The sequence below is a fragment of the Hippoglossus hippoglossus genome, chromosome 17, assembly GCF_009819705.1.
Source record: "Hippoglossus hippoglossus isolate fHipHip1 chromosome 17, fHipHip1.pri, whole genome shotgun sequence".
NCBI lineage: Eukaryota > Metazoa > Chordata > Actinopteri > Pleuronectiformes > Pleuronectidae > Hippoglossus > Hippoglossus hippoglossus.
In genome coordinates, this window is record NC_047167.1 from 18,969,861 (window position 1) to 18,992,239 (window position 22,379).

The 22,379-nt window shown below is 42.4% G+C and overlaps 1 protein-coding gene across 24 annotated transcripts in view; it reads right to left on the minus strand.

Moving 5' to 3' along the window:
- LOC117778858 (receptor-type tyrosine-protein phosphatase F) overlaps positions 1–22,379 on the minus strand; it is a 159,538-nt gene that overhangs the window by 78,394 nt on the left and 58,765 nt on the right. For all 24 annotated transcript variants that reach the window (XM_034614700.1, XM_034614712.1, XM_034614716.1 and 21 more), the window contains 2 exons: positions 14,749–14,894; positions 13,614–13,755 (listed from right to left, as the gene is read on the minus strand). In XM_034614700.1, the coding sequence (XP_034470591.1) occupies positions 13,614–13,755; positions 14,749–14,894 (288 nt within the window). The remainder of the gene's footprint in view (positions 1–13,613; positions 13,756–14,748; positions 14,895–22,379) is intronic.

The following is a 22,379-nucleotide window of genomic DNA, read 5'->3' on the forward strand; positions in this document are numbered from 1 at the left end:
CTAAATGTTTGAAAGCGGAATCTGTTCTGCTAAATTTGTTAGGTGTGAGAACTACAAAGATACAGCCTCAGTGTTTTCTATTTTCAACCGATAAACTTTTAATCATCCACCTGTCTGCTCGTCCGACCTGAGAGGGAAACTAAATACAGAGCAATAAATGTTGTGTCTCAACTGGTCCTGAGTCAATCTGGCTCTGGAAAGCAGACAAGTCGTCTGCGGAGACAAAGCGAGCAGCCCGCCCGCGGCTGTTTCTCGCGAAGAACATCGTCAACCCAGACATTTGCATCTGCCTGAGACACACGGAAGAATGTGAGAAGTGTCAGCGGCGTCTGGAGGTGCAAACAAAGAGCCGAAGCTAACCTGAGATCGACTTAAGAGCTCTCAGAATAGTTTGATTATTGACGTGTGTAACAACAGTCAGCAGGTTCACATGGGAAATGTTTAACCGCAAGGGATTTATGAGGAACACAAAGTTAATGGTGGTGTTAGACTCTGCTGGACAGTGGTTATCCATTAACGAATCTGGAAATAACAGTGTTTCCTTTTACAGTAACTATTACATTGTCGCAGTTGTTCCTTGTTAACATTTCCTGTGGTGCAGTGTGTGAGTGTTTGATATATGGTGGTTCTTGCAGTTGTTTCTTTCTGAAATCCTGTGACATTCCGGCAGCGACTAATGGGCCCTGCAGCGAGGCGAGTATTCATGTAACTACCTCTGCCTTTTTTGACTTGCAAAGCATCGGAGGGCAAGGAGTTTCCTCACATGTTCTGCCATGAAGGGCATGTGAGCAGGACCCTCCTGCACTTCAGAGCAATATCACTTGGCAGAACTCCCACTGCAACATCAAAGACCCGGCAAGGAGGCCATTGATGTAATACTGTTGTAATGGCGTGAAAATGGCGAAAATCTCCACGGAAAAGAAAGAAGAGAAAGAAAAACAAAGACAACAAGATAAAAAAAAATTCCCAGAGTCGGTGTGAACAGTGACGTCGTTCACAATTACACAACAGCAGCTTTTTTTATCAGATGAGTGGATTTACTACAGTCGGGATTAGGCAGCAAGAAAATGAATGCAAATGTACAATGTGCTTTGAAATGTGCATCTAAATAGTCCTTGTCGAGCCTGTTGTCTCTGGCACGCTATCTCCTAGAGCAGGTGTTATGGCAGTTGCCATGGAGATGTTGGTGCATCAAGCAAACAGTCCTCGGTGTGTATTAGCGGTATGCACAGACACACCCGCACGCAACGGACCATCGCAAAAACACAGTCATAACAAAAACACGGCTAATGTGGCTGTTCAGACGCTTGGTCCTACATGCTAGAGGATGAATCGGTGTGCTGTTATTCTGCTGTTTAACCAAGCGTACTTAGAGTAAAAGGCTGTAATGCATGCCATGACCTTTGAAATAATACACTTTTTTGTCTGGCTGAGCAGAACATTTGGCCTTACTTTCTTGCCTACAGGCAGATAATCAATAACAGACATCTAATCCCCCCCCAATTCCTTCCTTTTCTTACCCCCCTCTCTCTCTTTTTACCATCTCCACTTTCCTATTTATCTCCACTTCTCCCTCTTTCTCCGATCTGATATCATACTTCCACTGTCGTCAGGATGATCTACGGCCCTGCCAGATGCCCCGCACCTATTATTAATGCCGCGGCGCACCGGTTAGTACATAACCATGGCCTCCGACCCATTACTGCAACCCAAGGGTGGTCTTCTGAATTCACATGGTTCTGCTGACCGAGTCACCTTGTGGGACAAGCGCTGCTGCACAGAATCACATCCTCCATTAACTATGCTATAGCTGTAGCACAGCTGTAGGCTTTCATTTTGAGATTACAGCTCTACTTCTTGCCTGGTGGTCCTACTAACAGGAGTTTGATTGAAGACCCTTGAGATTATGGTATTACAGGGTACACGGTTTGTGGTTTACAGCTCATTTTAATGTAACTGCCTCTAAGATGGTAGAACCTCGGGGCTCATGGTAAATTTCTGTGGTAATGCGATGTGGCTAATAAGACAGGTTATTCCTCCAGGTGTCTGGGAAGAAAGAAGAAAGGACAGGACCAAAAATCAGGAAGCGTAACGATTAATGAAATGGGTTCTACAAAAGGAAGCAGTGCGGCCGTTTGCAAATAAATGAATTAATTGATCCTCTCCACAACTCAAATTAATCATCAGCAGAGCTTTATTGGGACATGTTTAGTGTAATTACGACAGATAGGGGTGGCTTTTATGAGTTCTGAGAAAGGCAGTGGATGTAGTGAAATGTGGCAGGTTCTGTTAATTAAATCCTCACTGACTGGGCTCCTGTGACAGCCTTTACTTATTCCCTCAGTCACAGATAATGAATAATACACAGAGTCTGTGAGTCAATGTCGACGGCCTCAACTTTGATTATGTAGGGGGTTTGCTGAAGTGCTGGGTGTTTGCAATTATCACATTGCAGCCTGTTAAGTGGTCACCTCGAAAAACAAACTGGCAGGGTGCAATACTTCTCGCTAATGCTGATCATCAGTAGCAAAGGCGAGAGAAACAAGACCTTTGACCAGGTACACATTTTTCGTTATAGCAACATCTACAAATTATGATGCTTATGTCAAAAAGTTATCTGACTCTACTACCTGTGGGGAAGGCCAACATGTTTTTATGACTATTTTCTGACGTTGATTCGATCACAATCTTGATTCTTATCTCACCACAATTGCATCCGAGACTTGTTTTCCCCAACAGTCATAGTTGATAAATGGGAGACTGCACAAATATAAAGGGCTCGTTCTTGCCTTAGAAATAAAGATACAGGAATGTGTACGTCCTCCTGACTGCTGAACATGCCCTGACACTGCGAGTGTGGAGCGGCGCAGCATACCGGAGTCGGAGTGTGCTTGTTTAGTCAACCTTCCCTTTGCAGAAGAGGTTAAAAAATATTGATGCAGATGTAACGCATGCAAAATCAACAGTGCCTTTGACAGCTGTAAGCAGAGCGATCAACCACAGCCTTGAAAAACACAGCTTAGCAGCTTAGTCAAAATGGGCCCATGCCTCTTAAACATGACAAAAATGTCAAGCGTTCGCCTGATAGTGAGTCAGGCCGTTCTCCCCTACTTTCCATGGCCCAGTGGGTAAGCCAAGAGGGCCTGGTGTGCAAATGTGTGAGGAAAAGGGGTCAGGGTGAAAGGACTCCCATTAGCCAGCTCATTGAGTGTAGGTATAGAATCCCCTCCTAACATGCAGCAGGCCCATCCATCTATATCCAGTCAGGGCCTGGGGAGTCGTTGACTTGTTGGCCTGCAGAGCTGCAATGAGGACCTTGCTCTTTACCTGCAGGAGCACAGGCCCTGGCTGTTATTATTAACCAATCGAAGAAGAGAAAACTGTCAGGTGTTTTTTTTTTTTGTGTTGCCAGAGACAATATTTCATTGTTCTTGTACGGAAATAAAAAACACAATGTGACAAAGATGCAATACGAGAAAAGCACTTAGTAGAACCCACACCTCCGCCAAGGTCCAACAGTCAACTTGAATTCTATCAAGCTGCACCGAATTGAACACAACCATAGATATCAGCTCTTTAAACGTGAAATAAATAAAAGTCAAATCATAATAAATTATGTCACATTTTTTATGGAAATGTATAATTATTATTTACATAATAATAATACAAGTGTTAGTTTGATGATTTCTGAGGTCGTGTGCGTTTTGATAACAAATGCGGGGGGCAAAAGATTAGAAACACCTATAATTGACGATAGAAGTCAATCAATTTGCAGAGCTTTATATAAGATTGCTAATTGTGCTCTATTGTGCAGGGATTTCTATTTTCCTGGTGCGAGTGTTGTCTAATCTTTGGTTCCGTATGACTCAGACGAAAGGAGACAGCCGCAGGCAGCTGTATCCAGCATCTAAGCATTCACATGGAATCATCTATATGCACCATACAATGCAGCGTGCAGTTATGAATCAAGACTAATAATATAAAGCAATTGTTCGATAGCTATGAAGCCAGAAGTAATTTTACTCTGAGGTCACCATGCTCATAATCAACATGCAGATGAGAGTCAGAAGTATTGGCTCTACAGCAGTGTCCGATTTAATATGGTTTCTTATTCTGTACTTTTTCAAATAGTCTGCTTTTCTCCAATGTTCAGTCATACCGGAGCCATTCTGATTCATGATTTACATTATTATGGTTTTCCTGTGCCATGGAGAGGAAATTGAATATTAAAAAAAAAAAAAAAACTCTTTATTAACACCTGTTACCGGCACCAAGTTTGAGAGACAGGTTGTACCTTAGCTGTGCACAAACAATTTCAAAGTAAGAAAAACAGAATGAGGAAATGAACAATTGAATATGATGCAATATTACACTGACTGTGGCTGCCTGCAGGGTTAAGAGCACTCACATAAAGTCAGCATACGACTTTTAACCCCTTAAAATATTAGTGTGATTGTGGAGCATGTGTGTGAGCGAAAGTTTCTATCAACTTCTGTGTTTATATTCACTTATATTTTGGCAGAATTGATATTTGATGATAACAGTTGGACTCTGTTCCCCCGATGGCAGTTTAGAGAGAAACATGAAAAACCTTCTCTGTTTGAATCCTCAGAGCAACGATGTACAAATGTAACAAACAAAGCCAACAAAAAAAAAACACGTGATGTGTTTACTCAGTCAGTTTGAATGCATGCATGGTGAAAACTATTGAAAAACACATCAGACATGCTCTCACAAACAAATCTTGAGTAAAATCTGTAATTGAATAATGCAAGCCTGTTGCAGTTGCCTGTGGCAGATGCTTAATAGCAGATGTCAATTCACGGACATTCTATTCTGCTCCTGACAATGTGCAGATATTAACAGATGTGCATGTCTTGTCACATCTCCAATATCTCCTCAAATGCAGAGACAACATCCAGACGAGCGGTTCAATATGTCCTGACAATCGACAGTGGCCATAACTTCACGTCTAAACACTGACAGAAGACATCTCTGCTCCGAATAGATGTATGACAGCAGCCAGAGAAGACACTGCTTGACAGTGCACGTTATGTAGAGTGGATATATTAACCGGAACACCTATGCAATACTGTGCAATACGGTACAATAGCTTTGCAAGAAGTGCCACCACTAGACAGCTAATAATGTGATTTATTAGCTATTTTTATGGCCACTGATTGCGGCGTTATACTGGTTATGTATATGACATATTATGAGCATATTCTTGTTTTTTCTGCACTGTTATCTTCAAACAAAGGGGCTGTTACACTTCTTCCTAACATAGATCAGACAAGTGGACTCTCGCAGATAGACCACAAATATTTGTCCAGATAAACTACGAGCGCTGAAGCGTGATGAGGGGATGGGATGTTTTAATAATTTCTCCAGCTTGTGAATTGTTATGATTTAGATTGGCTCTAATAAAGAGTGAAATTGATAGATTGTCAGAATAAAAGAGTTATCTTACAAGCTAACAAGCCACTTGTCAGGTTCAAATTCACAGATTTAAATCTTTAACACTAGGGCGACATTTGGCTTCGTGTGTTTAGTGACGTACGGAGCAGGTTCAAACTGCTTCAAACACTGGAACAATCTGGTTTTTGCTAACTTGCTTGTCCACATCGCATCACGTTTGGACTCATGTTAGTCTACTGGTGTACACCTTCAACTAGGCATAGTCTGGAGCGAGTCCACCAAGGGGACTGGTTCTGATACTTGACAGGAGCTGATATCAGCATCATGATTGGATCAGGTTACAAAAAGGTGGAGGATTTCATCTGTGCTCATTTTGCATTTTTCTCGCTCCAGCTTTCTGTAGCAAATGTGTTCTTGAGAGACAAGTGTTACGGCACTCTTTGAAAATCAGTGGCTCACTTAAATTGGGATTAATATGTCCCAGCGTGAGGTTTACCTTGACATATCAGGAAGTTCAGTGAGTCGCAGAAGTTATGGGATAAATTAGAGAAATGTAAAATCACAGTTTGGTTATTTCGACAGTCTGCAGATGTGTTTTGAGGTTTTGAAACAAATTACATGCAATCAAAAATTTTCGACGATTTAGAAAATGCTGGGAAACCACAACAAGCTGCACTGATCACATGACTTTTAAAGAACGGCTCTAATTCATTGGTTGTGCTAAGACAAACAAAGACTGCGCTAATTTCCACACTATTTGTCTTGGTTCTCCTATTCTAGGAACTGCTTTTCTTTTGCTGTTTTTTTATTCATTGACCTCTCTCTCCCTCTCCCTCTCTCCCCTGAGGCTACAGACATGATCAGCACTGACAACGCAGACATACCAGACATCGCAGTCTTTACAGATACACCTTGCCAAAAGCACGGAGCAATTGATGGACAAGTACAGATGATAAAATGCTGCCTCAAAGAAAGAATGACTCCATCCAGATGTCTTACATATAACTCGCAAAAAATAAAGCCCGGTGTCAAGTTGTGCAGGATAGATCGAGCAGCCAGGATCAGTGTGGCTGGCGATTGATCATTTGAAAGTTTATCATCAATCATAGCACATCCATCATACCTTACAACTGAAGATAATAACCTTGAGGGGTCTATTAAACAATTGAGTTTTGATTTTTTTTATGATAATTTATCGATCACACAGAGAAGGAGTACAGCTAAAGGTCAGATTGCTAGAGTTTCTTAGAGCTTCAATGTCTTGCTCAAGGACACTTCGTCAGGGCGGCTGTTGCTGATTAAAGCCACAAAAAACATGTAACAGCAACGACAATTGTGAAAATGTTCGTGCAAGGAAGCAGAGATTATAGTTTTACCAGAAACTAGTATAATTGGTTCCTGACAAACCCTTAATATCTTGACAAACCGGTTATCGATATGACGATAAACCGAACTGAAAGACACGATTGGCTGGCCCGGGACAATGTTGTTGTTTTTCTATATCCTACTGTATTTTCTGGTTCATTATATTAAGTGATTAGGGTTAATATTTCAAAGACAACCAGCCCTGAACCAACCTAAAACACTATTTGTCCTCCATATAAAGCCTGTCCTTGGAAGCAGTGATGTAAGGATGCAGATTGGGTGGCCAGCACAGTGATTTCACCTCGCCATATTGTGTGAGTCCTTGAGAGAAGCACGCAAAGACAGATGCAGTTTGTATCTGTCAGCCTGGATATGATCTACGACGCTGGGCCTCCAGCCAGCAGATGGTGGGAGAAATTAAATCTGTGACACCGACCGTCACAATGGAGCTTGGAAATACAGTGTTTGGGAGGTAGCGGCAGTCCACCTGCAGATTGGTGTGGGAGTGTGTGTATAGAGAAACATGTCCCTGAGTGCTTCTGTGTGCGTGCAACTTTGTTCCTCTGTTTCCCTTCCCTGCCTGTTTGGAGAAATAACAGCCCTGCCTAAAATGGAAGCCAAACCTGTTCCAACAAACCTTCACGCCCTGCACCACTGTCATCAACAACCCACGGTATTTAATGTTAAACATGAACCGAACACTCACCTTTTTTTAACAGCGTGAGGGAACTGCTATTAAAACGGCAGCACACACATTACTGAAACCCACGAGCATTCAGAGAGAGAGAAAAAAAGTAATGTGGGGGAATAGCCGTTACACAACAGACTATATTTTGGTCATTGTGGATGATTTGAATAGCGCAAAGGAAAGGAGAGGATTAAGTTGTCGGAGGAGCATGGCGTAGTATTAAATCATTCCGATATACAGTGGCGTGTGTGTGTATTTATCTTGCCTGGGAAGAGGAGCAATGAGATTTCTATGCTGTTTATCCAGTCGGGTTTGTTGTCCGCACTTGCCTGGCTCCTGAGATATTTATTACTGGCATTGTGTCGCAGTCATTTTCTGCCTGTGCACCAGGGACTATAATGCATGCCAGGCAAATGAAGGCCTTTTCTAACCGGTGAGGCTGTAATTTGTTTACTGCCTCCAAACATAGGTCCACTACAGCAAATACAGGCAAGACATTAAAGCTAAACTAAATTCAATTAAGATTTCTTTTTTGAAAACAAACAAGTTTTCAACACTGGTGTTTAGTTATGGTGTTCCTTCCCATCTTAAAACTAAAGAGGTATATAATGGACTCATATGACCGCTCTCTATTAACAAGGAGCAATTATTTGATGGTTTACATATTTTCAACGAACAAAGGGCTATTTTTTCAAAAGGAGGATCTTTGAGTTCTTGCATATTTCTTGTTTGACCTTTAAAAGCATAAAAAAACCCGTTCCCCTCGACATTACAAGTTCAGGAAGGAGTTGCCAGGGAAATTCAGCAAAAGGTGTGCAGCTGGTCTGAAGGAGAAGCTTTCTAATTCACATTCAGACAGCGGAGGATTCCAGTAATGAGGGGGGCTTTTGATCTGGTACCATTAGATAACATTCCTCCTTTCCGGAGACAGGTCCGCTGTCTCCCAGAGGACAAGCCCATGTTCTCCAGCGCAGCACAGAAGTCACGGAGTATATACCTAGTTTCTTCTCATATTTGAGGAATTTCCTCGAGTCACAGCGAGTTTCGCAGCAATCAGTTTGACAATTTTATTCTTGTTTGAGCTTTTTTATGTTATTTGGGGGGGAGTTTTGCCAGAGAAGCTTCCCAAGAGAGCGGGTCAGCAGGTGAGGGTTAGGACGTTCACGGTTTGATGGGATATTGGATTATTGAAATGACTCCAATCGCTTTGGCTGGAGTAAAGATTTATGGCTTTCAAACACTTGCATTATTGCTGTGAAAATACAGAAGTAATGCAGACCAAACAGTAATGTGAGCCATTTCGTTCTCATGCCATAAAAGGGAAATAAAAAATCGAGCAGCGTTGATTTCTCAGTGATATGCGACCTCCAATTAAACATTTGTGTCGAATCCCCTCACTCAGAAGGATTGTTTTGTTTTACTTGGAAAATGTGACTTATTATTTTTAAGATACAAGTAACATTCTGTGGAGACGTTTCCCAGGACTTGTCAATGCTGTAATTCCCTGGTTGCTGATAGAGGCCAATTAAAACCATGTTCTTTTAAGGATTTTGCTTTAAGCGGTTTCACTAGAATTTGACTGTGGTTTTGCGAAAAAGAAAAGTGTCGGCGTCCATATGTGCAAACAGTCCCTCAATTCATTGCACCACAGAGCCCTCATCAGTTTGATCATCACCATTAGTGCTGTGTGATGGTTCTGACACCACCTCAGTCATTTCTGGATCTGAGTCATTGCATTTCACATTTTACATGCTCCTCAAATGTTAACCGCGGTGAAAATATGAACCATTGCCTCGACATGGAGAGGCGGCAGCGCACTGCTTTTTAAGACTGATGTTGTGAGCGGAGATGTCTTTTCTGGCCAGCAGTAGCTTATTTCATACATCACAGAGACAAGCACCATTTACCTGGACATTTACTGAGGCAGTTCAATTCAAGAGGGGCGCTCAAGGTCAGAACATCAGCATCGTTACCCGAGTAATGAGTCATTGTTCCCTCTGGTCATCTCTCTATAATACTCTACGACGTCATAGCACCACCGCCACCACACTGTCCTCTGTGTTTACCAAAGATAGGAGACACAGATAATAGATACAGGGGTAGATACACACTGAGAAAAAATTATAAATAAAAAAGTTATAGAACAGAGGAGGCAGAAATAGAAGTAAAAGAGAGGGGAAGAGAAACAGACATGAAAGACTGATGGGAACAATATTTCTCCATCACACCTCCCCTCTGGTCTCAGAAGCGTCTGCATCATTATTTAACCATACAGGTCAGACCTGCACACAGCTGACTGACTCTCTCTCTCTCAGACACACAAACACACACACACGTTTGATGGTTTGATGAGTGGGTTTGTACAACAACATTATTCAAAACAAAACGATGATTATAGACAAGAATCCTAAGATGTTGACTTGGGAACGTGTGACAACTTGAAAAGAACACAAGTCACAACTCTGCTTTCAGTTGAACCACACACACAATAATGAGGAATTGCTGAGCTGACTTTGGGCCTGTATGTAAGTCTCAGCGGAGTGACCTCTCGGGCAGGGGGGGGGCGTGAGAACCACGACTAACAAAGAGCGGGGCTGTTACGGCGTGACAGAATTACAGAGTGACTCGAGACTCATGACTGAAAAGGTGCTAAAGCTCCGACTCAGCTGGTATGAAAATATGCCTGAGCAGCTTCACACAGGTGAGCGACTCGCCAGACTACACAGCGCCCAGCCTCCAATCATCTGCTCAGGTTAGGTAAACAAGAGAGGGACCATTCATCATCCAGGAGACATCTTGTGTGGGCCTACAGTCAAGAACAGGCTCAGTATAACAAGCATTTCCACTTATATCCATCCACCTATACAGCAAGTGAAATAAAGTGAAATAGATAGTGTGAAAAAAATTATAAATCATAACAAATTAATCGTTATTTTGACATGATTCATTATTTTATGTGGAAATAAATTCTATAAGGGGACTTCCTGGCAAGTGTTACATAAGCAGCAAACACAAAATGAACATAGATGCATTGAATTACACTACAAATTACAAGCAAATGATCAAGACACTCGAATGTGTTTCTGAAATTAGCCTTCCTGAGACGGCAGTGAAACCAAGTGTAACGCTGCACCAGTGTGACTGTTATAATCCATATTTTGCATGATTGGCATTACAAAATAAAGAGCCACTATATGAAATAATCATAATTAATGTGCAATCTGCCTTTGCTCGGCTAAAACCTATAATCCAGATCGACTTAGTGGTATAATGACTTTGCCATTCTTATTGCCTCTCTTGATGGGGGGGGGGCTCAATGACAAATTCATGCAGATGCGGAAAAAACACGTGGGGGGGTCCTTTCTTTTTTTAATGAAAAGGGTTTTTCACTCTTTATTTATTCAGGGAAGGTTAACAGAGAAGTTGCATATTTTTCAGCAATCCTCAGCTCTTTATTTTTTTTCTTCTTTCCTTAACACGAGCACACCTGGAGAGCTCCCTGCGGTTTCTTCCTCCCTTTCCCCAGAGTCTATCACTCTGTCCAAGATCGGAGGCAGACACATTCTGACGTGACTTTTCAAACCTCCAGGCTATCACGAGCCCATTAAGGAGGGGGATCATTAGTCTCAGGCGGTTTGCTGCTGCCCCACCGTTTTCTTGTGTAGCTCTGCTGATATGAACTTGATGTATCGCTGCGTTACAAACAATAGTCTAAAAATAGAGCCCAAATGACGCCAATGCTCAGTGAGGGAGTGCGTGTCTGCGTGAATATATAACATGCGTGGATGTGAGTGTGTGTGTGCGTGTGCACGTGTGAACACACTCCAAGTTGTCCAGCACATCCTCAGGGTTGTGGGTGAGCCGATTCAAGGAGTTGTTTTGATTAAATACGATGTGAGGTTCTTTTCCAGCCTCTGTAGCTGCATTAAATACACAAGTCTTCCTCCAACTGAAAAGTAATGACACATTTTTACATATTCCTTAACATTTGTAATTTAAAGTAGGCTATGCTAATGAACACTGACAGCATGACTGTCAAATAGTCTGTATCTGTTGCTAACTGATGAATACAATTATAACAATTACATATACTTACATTTACAGTTAAAATCTGTGTGAGGATATTACTGCAGAAAATATTCAAAAATAGAATCACAGCAACAGACCTTTAAGATTATTATCAGTTTTGACAGGTTGTTTACTTGCGATGCACATAACAAGTTGACATCGTCCTCTTAGCCTCCTGGTGTGGATCTAACTTTGCCTTGACAAAGCTTCAACACAGACGACAACTCCACCAGCCACTCGTTTGCTTTGGCTGTCTGCCATGTCACCCTGTGCAGGTAGCGTGGAAGGGACTTGCCTGAGCTCGTAGGCTGAGCGCAGCTGTCCACAGCTCTTTTTTTTTTTTTTTTCATGAACCTACATTATTTTGGTTTTGAGAGACGAAAACAACGAGACTAAAAGGTGGCTCAGCTCTGTGTAGAGGAGCAGACTCAGGTGATGATTATCACAGACGGTACTTATTAAAGCAGCTTTAAATATGTGTATGACATGAAAAACTAATGGGGAATGTTTTCTTTTTGTTGAGAGATTAAAGACTGTGTAATAACTGGAGGGTGGCACATGGTGGTTAGCACAGCAAGAAGGGTCTTGGTTTGAATCCCGGTTCAACTGGGGCTGGATTCTAAATTAACCATAAGTGTGAATCTGAGTATCTATGTGTCTGTGTGTTGTACCCTGCCTCACACCAATGTCAGCTGGGTTGGCTCCGTCACTCCCCTGCAACCCTCAAAAGAATAAAAGCTATAGATAATAGATGGATGGATAATACTTATACTTGAACATGAGGCTCAGGCCAAAAAACAGAGAGGTTTAGGGTGTAGCCATGGTTAAAAGTATAAATACACAGTGAACGTGTAGCATAGAAGCAAAGCCCTACAAATAGAAAACTCCATCATATGGCATGTGTCAGTATGTTACTTGACTCTGAGATTAGCAGCTCCAACAGTTGCTCACTATTGAGTAAGATGCTTTTCTGTCTTTCTCGTGCACTTACAGAGGGAATGTGTACTTTTCTCCTACTTTGCCCCCCAACACTAACACTGTGATTAATCTCATCTCATTCATGTGCACGACATGTCATGTTAGTGCTGTTTGTTTATGCAGACAGCTTTCCTCATGATACAGTGCAAAGGAAGGGTAGAGATAGAAAAAAAATAACTTTTCTCTGTGCAAGAGAAAAGTCCCTTCGGGAAGATTACGCAAGCCCGGCCAGTGATATCATCAAATCAGCGTGGACGGAGAGAAAAAGGGAAGGGTGGGTGTTATAAAGACAGAATTCAAACTGGGGCCGGAACGGCTGTTTCTAAATGAGGGGGGATCTGCTTTAATACCAGTGTAATGGCTATGGACAGCTGTAATCCTCCCCCTGGCTAGCTCTGGAGATTCTTTTCCTGAAAGTTTCTAATGGAATCAACTCCTGTGGTGACTGGCGCCCACATGACAAAATTACAATCAATTAAAGGGGAAATTCCTGTCCACGGCTCAGTGATATGGAAGGCTGAGCAGGGAGAGGTGCAGAACCCCTGTCCACATGAATCACATACATTAACTTATTATGGGTGGGATGAGGATGAAGGTCTACAGATGTCAAAGCAGCCTGCAGGCATGGGGGGGAGTCCTATATGTGGAAAACACTATAAGAATTGTTTATATGGCCAAGAAGAGCATTTTTCTTCTGAGTTTCTGAGTTCTCAGTGACACCGACTCTCATATGTTACTATAAGGATTTAGATGAGACAAGTGATTCGCCAAAAATGCTTCATATAGTAAATGTAGATTCAGTGTCATACATGTGCTGAAATGTACAAAATATAGTTTAAAAACACATTCCATACATTTTTCTCACCTTGTAGAGTTAACATTAAGATATATCTGCTCCTCTGAGCCAATACCAGGAATCCTCAGAATTAGCAAATGTTTATGTGTGTATCATTAAGGCAAACGCCAATATCAGCTTTTGAATATATTGGAATGAGAACTTTTGCAGCAGCAGCGAGAGAGAGAAGAAGGAGTTAAAGAAAAAAGTGAGACTGAAGGCAAGATGGAGAAAGAAAAAACAAAAAAAGGCTTATCTTACCTTCAAGCACTGTAAGCTTAGCACTGGTGTTGATCTCGCCAGCGCTGTTGGTGGCTGTGCACTCGTAAATGGCTTCATCTCGGTGTGTGCGCAGTGGCTGGATCCGCAGTACGGAGCCCGAACCGTCATCAAACTCAATCACCTAGGAGAACCAGGGGAAAGCAAAAGGGCAGGAATGTTATTTATTTTCCAAGTATATCGCTTCATTGCAAGATGTAGATAACGTTCATTTCTACCCTTGTGTGACCGTTTCACTGATATTTTTGTTTCTAATATGAGAGAATTTGTTTAACGTTTGCATATGTTTCAGCTTGACCAGTTTCTTAAAGGCCTGTTTTCATTTCCTGCTGCAGAATTAGATTTTTCAGGCAGAGAGTCGAGTCTGTCTTTCCCCACAAAAAAATGGCAAATGAAATTATTTCTTTCCCAAAAACATTCATCTTGAATACAAGTGGGAATCAATTGTGATATGTAGAGTGAACGATAATATGAAATCTAATCCAAAAATATCGATGCACAGCAGAACCACAAGTTAGATCATATCCAGGAAAACCAACCAGGAGCTTAAACCAATAGTCCTCCCAGCTGCCATGGCTACATTACATTACAGAGGAAACACTGGTCAGAAACAGTGTGAGATCCCACCTAAGGCTCTTCCTTCTCTTCCTATGGGTTCAAAAGGGGGAGGGAAAATACATCAGGTAATACATCAAGGAGGTGCAAGGCCAGAGATGGTGGAGCTGAGGAACAGAAGGGGAAGGGTGAGGGTGTGGAAAGATTGAAAGAGATGAAGCGGACTTTATAAATCAAGATGGGAGGAGATGGTGGAGAAGGGAAGCCTGTCTATTCTTGCTTAGAGAAGAGAAGAGACGGCGTGATGCTCAATAACAGGGCAATTGAGTGTGTGTGCTGAGGGAGAGGAGACTTTGTGTGCACGCTGCGAGCGCATGTGCATGTGTAGATGAACGTGTGGACGAGTCATTAATGAGAGAGGGTTACCGAGGCTGTCTGACGCCCACGTCTGTACAATGTTTTGTCACGTGAGTTGTGTTTGTGCCTGCCCGTGTTTACTTGAGCACATGCGGGTGTGCACCGGGACTGTTCAGAGATCTGAGAATCACGCATGAGTGCTCACCTCAAAGCGCTGGGAGCTGACTTTCTTGCCTTTCTTCATCCAGGTGATTCTGGGTTTAGGGTCCCCAGTGGCCTGGCACACAAACGATGCAACTCCGCCCGAGATACCCGTCTGGTCCTCTGGGGATTTCACGAAACTTGGCATGCCTGAGGAGGATGGAGAAACGGGGGCAGAGGGAATTGGAGAATGATAAAGGGAGGGAAAGAAGTCAATGACAGGGAAAGAGGGAAGGACAAAGGAGAGCAGAAGGGAGGGGGAGAGGTGATGTTAGTCACGTCATTATGTAAAACTTCTGTGGGAAACACTTTCTCCTCACAAATGAGGCAACCCACGCAGGTTTTGTTGTTTCACACACCTTCAGTCTCTTTGTGTTCCTGCCTGTTATTGTATCACGATGAATTTCTTACTCTTGCTTCAGCACCGTTTAAAACAGGGCAAATAATCAGACAATACTCTTCCTCAAAATATAAAAACTGTTTGTGAATTCAACATGTTCGGAGTTAACCAGGTTATTTAACAGGGTGTCCTAGGATCCAATTAAGGCTTCTATTGTGTTTTGATTCTGAAATGTCTATTAGTTCACTCTCGATAATGTTTGTTTATAAAACTTAGATTACCTTGGTGAACCTCTAACCGTGGTTCCTGTGTTTGCCTTTAGGGTGTTTCTACCCAGCACCACACCCCAACGCCATTGTTCACGGGACAATGGCGTGCGTGTTTCAGTGACAGCCCCCGTCTTAGTTGACATGAGGCTACAATAAGCACACCTATGCGCCAAGCTATGGCTTCAATGCTTTATGCTGTATTTACACCCTCAGATGTGCATTATACAAGCCAGGCTTCAAAAACATAACTCGGTGTCCTTATTACCAGCTCTGTCAGCTTGTGTTTCATCTCCAGAGTCATTAAAGAGGGAGGTGGGGAACACCTAACCCGCAGTTATGACGAACAGACCGCCCCGTAGAGACACGCACAAACGGGTGAATCATTATGCTGTGTACACACAGAGGAGACGCCAGCCTTCCCTCGCTGAGCACACGCTGGGGAGAAACCAGCAATGGCTGCCACCATTCTTTTCCTTTTTTATGTCTTCTACTATAACATCGGGTAGAGGTGGGGTGTCGGGTCAATATCTAGTTGTGATAACACGGTACCAGGTTGTGGTATAGATGGGACTGTTAGTGAGAACATTTTCCAGGTCTTATATTATCACCCTCTGCCCTTGGTTGGCTGTAGAGAGAGTGGTGGTGCTTGCTGTCTTTGCTTAAGGACATCTCTGAAGAGGAGCTTTCAGTGTACAACAAAAGGGGGGATGCAGCTAGTGAGGAGTGTGCACATACATAGATATATGAATGCAACTGGATGGACGGACAGATGTACTAACAGAGGTATTAAAACTGGCTCCAGAAGAAAAGGTCACCGAACAAAGCAGAGCAATCCTTAAAATAATGTTTTCAATTTACAAATATGTGTGATGTACAAATATTAGTATAGCTATATACTTACAGTAAAAGAATAACATGGTGATTTAATGAGAAAAATACCAATATTATGAGGTAAAAAAAGGAAATAAGCAGCCAGGAGAACACGTGCTCTTCAGAGTTACAATCAATATCCAAAATCGTACTTATTGCTAATATCGTTGTTTCTTGAGAATCTACGAAAACCCCTTTGATTAGCACGCAGATGTAACCAACGATAACCTCACAGTTAATCACTACCAAACATTTTGTCCTCCACAAAAGAGGCAAGTTCCTTATTCTGTTATTTTAAAAACGTATACTAAAGAGAAGCTCCATATTCCTCGCGACAGCCTGATCTTCTCATTTTCCCTCTCTAGAATAACAGCCAGCCCAAAATTTGTTTTATTTTCGTAATATTACAACCTTATTGTCAAAATATGAGATTATTTTCCCTTTAAATGGTCCTAAAGCTCTGGCATACATACACACATACACAGTCTTGTAAAGCATAACATTTTTGGCAGTTGTCTTACTTCTTAAGAGACATTAATTGCAGACACAAGTATCTGGACAGGTCTGTTGTCACATGTGATTAAAGATAATACACGTAGCAGCAGGGATGCACTGAGAAACACCACCTCTTCCCAGCTTTAAAAAGTAAAATGAGAGCATCTATCTGGCATTATTCATTCTGTTTATAATCTGTTTTATGTGTCTAAACCACTGTCAAATAAGTGTCACATTTGAAAAACAGATTAAAGCTAATGTGGTCTTTTAAAACCAATCACGATAAGCTAACCATGACAAACAAAAACACTATCAAATCCACGGCATGGTACACAACAGTGATAAATTGTGGTGTATTGCAGTGCAGTGCGAGAGTAGGCAGTTACACAAGCCTGGCGATGCACAGTAATCCAACACGTCCATCCACCCATCTGTGACCTGTGACCCCCTCATAGTACCTAATCCCACCTGACATTTGAATGATATTTTACCCCTGCTTCTCCCAGGGACCAGATTTAGACGGCAAAAGCACAGTAGTAAATCCTTTTCTATGACGTCAAAGTGTGACTGAGGCGCACACACAGCCAGCAGCATTGCTAATGATTCAGGCCTGATAAGCTTTTAAGAGTGTGTGCCTGAGCATGCATCAGTGCATGCATGGATGGTGAGTTGGAATCCCCGAGACCTGATTATCAGCAGTAGTTCCTGCTAACATCTGCCCCTAAGCGGGGGGATCAAGCAGCATTAAACAGTTCTCGGCACATGCTTCAAATTAAAGGATGCAAACTCATGTACTGCCACAAACATTTAACTGAGGAACCAGTGGATGTTAGGAATTGTAAGGATTTTAGGGATAAGTGGAGGAAAAGGGGCAAACTGGCCCTTGCTGAGCCTTTCCTGTATTAATCCTCTTAAACAAGCTTCCCCCTGAATTTTGATAGTTGACCTGTGACTCTGAGGCGAAACTGTGGCACATTCTGAGCTGTCCATTGTTAATACAGGAACTGCCAAGCATCAAATCACAAGATCTCAAGAAAGGTCTGCGCTGACCCCAAACCCCAGACTTGTGGACAGGGTTAATAATGTCCTAACACACTTGAATGGAAGGGCAGAGGTATTTTTTTTTTTTCGACAGAGGCTCGGCTGAGTTCCTCCATCACTGTGCCACCACTGGTGTGTGAGGATATTGAACTGTTGGGTTTGTCAGTTCTTTTCTTAGAGAGACAAAATCCAGACTCTTGCCTTTTTTTTCTCTGCCTGTGTCCCATTTTCCTGGCTGTCAGGCAGTTGTCACATGAAAACAATGGCAGGGACGAGGTGGAAAACACATAAGCCTACCTATGCAAATCCCTCTCCCTACCACTGACTGCAAGCTTTGAGCCACACTCCTAAGCTTTGATACGTCACATTGAAAACTCCTGTCTTGACACACAAAGCTTGAACGCACGCTCTCTTCTCACTGGCAGAGTGTAGAAAGTGCTGCCACATCTGTCAGGCTGGTTGGTTGCAAGGTGCTATGGATTTCAGGGCTGAGGTTATCGACACGTGAGTGCCTCATGCTTACCAGAGTAATTTATTCACACCAACCAGATCAAGGGATCACTCTAATTACAGCAACTAGCACGTAAACACCTAAACTGGGTTATCTTCATCACTATCAAAGCAGATAAACATGTCTGAATTACAACTCAATCATTGAAACTACTGGTTTTAATTAACAAATTAATGCAGCAGAAAGATCAAAAAGTGATCCACATGCAAAACAGTACACGAACTGCAGCATGGCTGCTGGAGTAGAAAAAAACCAAACACACATTTTTAACAAGAGCAAAAAGGCTTTCATGTTAAAACTAATGAATGAAATGAATGTTTTAATCTAAGCAAAAACAATACAGAGTGAAAACCCAATTTTTTGGGGGGACTAATAAGGTGTTTCTTGTATGCTACAGATCCTGATTCTCAAACTAATTATAGAGTTATTAGGGAAATTAATTCTAACCCATGTTGATGCTTAATGTTTAAAAGCGTAGTACAAAATGAGACGGTTTAGCGTTCATGCAGGCAGGAGTAATATCCCACATCACAAATATGCATACGTGTGCCCTATTGACATGGAATTCAAATTTGACCTAGAGGGCACGGTATTGACAAGTGTGTATAGATTCTGGTTTAGACGGTACTGAAGGAGACTACAGAGCGGCTGACTGCTCCATGTGTGGGATTAAACAGCTTCTCTCAGTTAACCTAATGCCTTCAGTTCTATCTGTGGGGTTTCAGATCATTAGAGCGATGAAAAGATGTGGGGGATTCCCAAACTCCAGCGTTGATACAGGTGTGCTTTTCTTCAATAGACAGACAGACACTGCACTAGACAGGCAGGACAGATGGTCAGGACCAACTGTCCCTGTACAGTCAACAGTAGATGACTTGTGTAATGATGTTGTAAAAGTGGTTTTGTTTTCAGTCCACACACGACAACATGAGACCGTTCCAGCTAAAGGAGCTAGCAGCCGTTAGCCAGTAAACACAGGAATCAGGCCTCTCTCCTTGCTCCTCTACTGTGGACGTCATTCACTCGAGAACGGAGTGAAGACGAGACCAAACGAAAAGCAAGCAAACACAGTCACACAGCTTTGAGGGTGGTTTCCTGTTTCTTCTATTCCTTTCTACTTCTATTCTTCTTCTGTATTTGGTTTTCATTCTGCGATGAGTACCTCACGTCTCTGTGTGTATGTGTGTGTGTGTGTGTGTGTGTGTGTGTGTGTGTGTGTTTGGGCCTCAGAGCAAGGCTCGTAATAAATGCAGAGACAGCAGGGAGAGCCAAACAAATAGCTCTTGTGTGGCTTACAATTAGTGTATTCCCAAGCCCGCCACAGTGCCCGGTGAGAGCTACTGTGTGAGTGTAGAGTATCAGGGATCGATACACACGGGGCAGAGAGAAAACCATTAATTCTTATTAATAATGGATCAGCAAGTTATCATTTTCACGAGGCAACACTTAGTGTGAATTTGTCTGATGGCATCAGCACTGGTTGTTTTAATGGAACTCTTCCATTAACGCCTTTTCAGGCCATTAGCATGCAACTTGTTTGCAATTAATTCCATATAACGCTGCCTCCACTGCGAGTTATTTACTCCGGTAAAGTCAACTGCACTTCAGGCTGTTTGTTTAAACCAATAAACATCATGTTTGCTATCTGAACTTCTGTTTTACACCATGGAGCATTGTTATTATTATTCGTTTTCCAAAAGACACGTGTATATGTGCACATGTTAGAACTTTTGTCGAGCGACCAAAGGACTGAATGATGTGAGGGAGGGTTTCACATAATCATCTCACTTTAGTTGAGGGATTTCAGGTCAAGATGATTTATTTTTATTATCCAGTTTTTAAATTTTAATCTCTTAAATCTGTTAAATTGATATCACCTTATAAAGAGTCATAAAGCACGATGCAATTGCAATGAGCGGCCCGTTCACCGTAGTTCATCAACTCCTCCGCTTGTTCTCGCTGAGTCAGCCTCGCTGTGAACTAGCTGAGCGCACACGATGAAAGGTGAGTGAGAAAATAACTTCAGACTAAATATTTGAAGTTTGATCGGAACTTTGGTGAAATCGCAAGAGCAATGTGATTAATCATCACTGGGATACTGTACTTAAGACAAAATGTCTAAACCTGAAGAGGAGAATATAAAAAAAGGAAAAACATGAAACTTTCAATACCCCGTAGACCACGAAGACGAGCTTTCTATCAGGCCTTCAAGCCTTGTGTGAATTATTCAAGACAGTGGAGAAGAACAGGAACTCTAAGTGCAATTACCCTTCACTCCTCTCTTCCCAGTGTGAGCAACATTAATGTAATGGCTTTCATCTTCTCAAGCCGATTATGAAAGAGGGAGGCATCTCTCAACTCTGCACTCTCTCTCTCCTCTCGTCTGTCAGTCAATGTATGACTCTTTTTTTTTTTTGAGAACCACAATGTGCTTTCGGTGACCTGAGCCTGGAGTGGGCATTAAAAAACGACTGTTTAAAAAACACGCGAAGAACAAACGCTTCATTGTGTACTTTTTTTTGATGGCGCGGATTGTGGGTGTTCCTGGTATCACACGATTGGGAGTCGGAGGTTTTATATTACCTGTGGTATTTAAACTGGCGCCCTACCTAGATCTATTCAAAGATGACTCACTACCTGTGGCTGCTTTCAACCCACCTCATTCCTTAAGGGAAAGTCTCAACAGCCATTAGATAAAGGCAGACACGGCTCCGGGTTTTCTTTGTTGTCCGCTCTTAAGAGAAAACCACTACTTGTGTTGTTGTATTACATATTGAAAAATATACAACTTCATGCTGTTTTGAAATTATGGTAATAAAATGAGGGCAAACTATACTTTATATTTTACGGGTTTCCTTTTCTCGATGCAACCACCATAATTGCCTGCTGGTTGGAGACCCACCATATAATTAACTGAAAACAACCGCTGTAAAGTCTGAAACACAATGTGGAGAATGTAAATGTAAAAATGCAAAACCAAATCCGTACTGTATGTGGCCTGAACCTCCAAGAAAAGCCTGCTAATGTGTCGCCAGAACTGCGGCGCCCATCTGCATAACCCTGGGGCTACGTCACCTCCGATGTTCATTTAGCTCGCTTGATGAAATGTTCTCATTTGCGCTGTCGTGATACTAAGTGTTTTTTCCATCTAGAAACTGAAGGACGACTGACTGCTGCATTTGAAGGCATGTGTGGGCGGCTAACTGAGTGTCAATCTGGGGACACTTGCATGCAAAACAAAATACGAAGAGGGGGAAAAGCGCATTTTCAATGCGGCTTGAATATGGAATAAAGCATATAGTGTGACACCTTTATAATGGAAATCCAAACCACTCTGTAAAGCTGCTGTGGGAGTTCGAAGGAAGACTCGGGCAACTGGTGGGGGGGTTTTGTTAATGGTGCAGCGCCAAGACCAATGGTCACCCCGGCTTGGACTCTGACATTAATAAACCAGTGTAGGGAAAATGTTAAGTGTGCTAAGCGATCCCGGGAGGGGGCGGGTTAGGGGCTAAGCTGCGGAGATGCCTCCCTTCTTCTGAGCTTCCATTTTGGGGTTCATCATCCATCACCACGCACCCCCCTGTGACCCCACTAACCTCATTAATTTACCTCCCCTTGATTACCCCTCCCTCCGAGACCACAAAGAAGCCCTACCATTGTTCTCATCTTCTCACCCACACAGCGCAGAGGCCTTAAGTAATTCAACTCTCCGAAAGCTAAAATTGAGGAGGAAATTAAATTATGCTACTGTAGGGACATAAAACAACAATGGAATTCTATCTTTACAGGCGCCAATAGGCTCTTTGTAGCTTCCCTTACGATTTAGAGCTTTAAAAAAGTTAAGGTGACCATTTATCCATGAAATACAGGAGATCCCACTAGAGACCAGGCTACGTTTTATACTGCACCATGTCCTCAGGCTGTTTGGGTTGAGTTAACTGCCTTAAAAGTACCTTAGAGGAAACTGCAAAAGTAAACAATACATGGGTGCTTTGTTCCAAAAGGATACTCAATTATGCCCTATTTAACGGCAGCTATCTTGAATTTCTCCGAGCAGAGTCTGATCACAGATCGGTATGCGCATGGGCATCCTTTAAAGCTTCTAACAT